Genomic DNA, 2,699 nt, shown 5'->3' with positions numbered 1-2,699 from the left:
CTTCAGCGACTCCATCCGCTCCTGCCGCCTCATCCCCCACGTGAGTCCTGTTTGATTTCATGGCTTGCTGCTCAGGGGTCCGCACTGTTTTGCTGATGTGGGGTCCAGAGAGGAAGTTGGTTGTTTTTTGTTTTTTTTTTTCTTCTTTCTGTAGAAGTACATAAGGGTTAAGGGTGCCTCAAACGGCTACCAAAGTCCACCGGGACACAGACAGGAAGATGGAATTATAAGGAAGAATCTACTTAGAAAACAATCCAGTTTTGTTTTGTTTAAATCGTTGCTACCATTAGGTTAATCAAAAGTTAACCTAATGCAATCTTGTGTTGTGCTATAAGACAAAATTTGTGCATGGGTGGCTAGTTGGGCCTGAGAAGGCATCACATTCATCCGACTGATTTTTATCTATAAAAAAGGAATTTCTAGTAAGGGAGTGAGTTACTCTCCGTCGTGGAATAGAAAAAGCATTGAGAAAGCACAGAGACCGATATCTGCAAAGGCAGATCCTACTTTTGGAAATGGTGACTTCTCTGAATTTTGAAAATCAGCTAAATTCTAGTTGTAAGGGGTTATTTAAATTGACTTTCCACAGAAGCATATGATTGTTCTGAGCTCTGTGGAGGCCCAGCATAGTGATACCCTGTAATCCTAGCATCCGGAAAGCTGAGGCAGAAGGCTCTTGGGTTTGAAGCCAATCTAGGTTACAAAATAAGGAAAATAGAAAGCATGAAAATGATGTAAATTCAGTAGTAATGTATGCAATTCTCAAAAAAAATGCAAGAAAAATTCCTATTTTAATAATGGACTTATATGTATATAAACATACAAAAATATCAGTCAAAACATTAATTTTATTTCTTCCAACATGCAGCTTAGAATGAACATAGGGAATGGAAAATTTAGAGAAATTCAGTTTTAATGTCTTAAAAATTCCACCTCCTAGTTCAGCGGTTCTCAACCTTCCTAATGCTGTGACCCTTTAATATGGTTCCTCATATTGTGGCGACCCCCAACCATAAAATTATTTCATTGCTGCTTCATAACTGTAATTTTTGCTACTGTTATGAATCGTAACAGTATCTGTTACGATATCTGTGCTTTCCAATGGTCTCAGGCCATCTGGGTGAAATCGACCCACAGGTTCCAGCAGGCTGCCCAGTCTCAGAGACTCAGATCTTACACCAACAGCCTGCTGACTCAGCCACCCACACTCACAGGCTGTTTTGCAGATGAGTGCCGGGGGGTGGGGGGAGAGACTCAATTGCCTTTTCTTACCTTTCTCTGTGTGACCCAAGCAGACAGGCTCCCACAGGATGCGGCTGTATGAGAAAGAAGACCACAAAGGCCTCATGATGGAGCTGAACGAGGATTGCTCCTCTATCCAGGACCGCTTCCATCTCAGTGAGGTGCGCTCGCTGCACGTGCTGGAGGGCTGCTGGGTCCTCTACGAGATGCCCAACTACCGAGGCCGGCAGTACCTGCTGAGGCCTCAGGAGTACCGGCGCTACCACGACTGGGGCGCTGTAGACGCTAAGGCGGGCTCTTTGCGGAGAGTGGTCGATTTATACTAAAACAGGTTAACACTACCATTTTCTCATTTTGGAACCTAATAAAGTATTTAGTCTGTATTGTTGGCAAACCCTGAGTTCTGTTTTCCTTGCATTGTGCGCCAATCTCCCCACCTGGGAAGGCTCCCTGTTAAAGGTTGAGGTGAGAATGGACAAGTTAGGGTGTTCAGGGGGTTTTCAGTTATGTTAAGTCTGAACAAGGCTTAGACGGCTGGGGATGCATGAATGTACTCAGTGATAGGGCTTTTGTTCAGTGTGCACTCGGCCCCCGATTCAAATTACGGTATATCCGATGGTAGAGGGTATCCCTGGTGGGGGAAGGGAATCCTGCCTAGCAAAGAAAGGGCAGGTCAAGCCAAAGTCACACAACAGGATGACTATACAGTTAGCCCAGACCCTTGAAGAACAATATCGCCACAGCTTTTCTTCTAATGGTCCAGGAAGGGGCTGGAGTCCAGTTTGGCAAACAGCCTATTCAGACTCTTAGGGAACTAGTTTTGTTTACTGTCTCGCACGGTATTACCTAACACATCTGGGGCTGCCACCATCCCGGCAAAGTTAAACCCCCCTTCCTTCCGAAACCGTTCCCAGTGAGAACCATTCCTAGCCATTGCCGCCCAACCTAAGCAACCCTGTGGCAGAACGTGTGACCACACTGTGAACCCCGAGGTTGTGTTGTTTTCTGGAAAAACCTGTTTCTAGTTGTGGTGTGGCTCAGTCCTAGTGCACACCTTTAATCCAAGAGTTTACTACTTGAATGTACTAAACAGGATTAAATAAAGTCAACCGTGGTCAAGAGGTGGAGCAAGCAACCAGTTGACAGGGAGTAAACATAGGGAAAACAAAAACAAAAACAAAAACAAAAACAGAGAGTAAGAGGAAGTCCGGAGAATGAATAGAAAGACACACAAGGAGGGGCCTTTGGCTGAGGAGAAAGGTCAGCTGGTGCTTTCTCTGCCTCTCAGGCTTTCATCCCAGCATCTGACTCCCAAGTCTTTATTGCTAAAATCAAACCGTTCAGATTTTGTTGAAAACAACACAATCTTCCATTAGGACTTTTTTTCCTGCTGGACAGTGGTGGTGCACGCCTTTAATCCAAGCACTCAGGAGGCAGAGGCAGGCAGACCTCTGAGT

At 45.1% G+C, this 2,699-nt stretch overlaps 1 protein-coding gene across 1 annotated transcript; it reads left to right on the top strand.

The window, feature by feature from the left end:
* Positions 1 to 4: 4 nt before the first annotated feature.
* On the top strand, positions 5 to 1,568 carry LOC129685626 (gamma-crystallin C; the record flags this gene model as incomplete). Its single annotated transcript, XM_055619135.1, has 2 exons — positions 5 to 40; positions 1,296 to 1,568. Coding segments are annotated over 2 exons (309 nt in total), but the record flags the coding sequence as incomplete, so codon positions are not given.
* Between the last annotated feature and the right edge of the window lie 1,131 nt (positions 1,569 to 2,699).

This window comes from Psammomys obesus, unplaced genomic scaffold, assembly GCF_907164565.1.
Source record: "Psammomys obesus unplaced genomic scaffold, mPsaObe1.curated_primary_1811, whole genome shotgun sequence".
Classification (NCBI taxonomy): Eukaryota; Metazoa; Chordata; class Mammalia; order Rodentia; family Muridae; genus Psammomys; species Psammomys obesus.
Note: the sequence above shows the minus strand (reverse complement) of the source record. Positions and strands in the feature narration are given on the sequence as shown.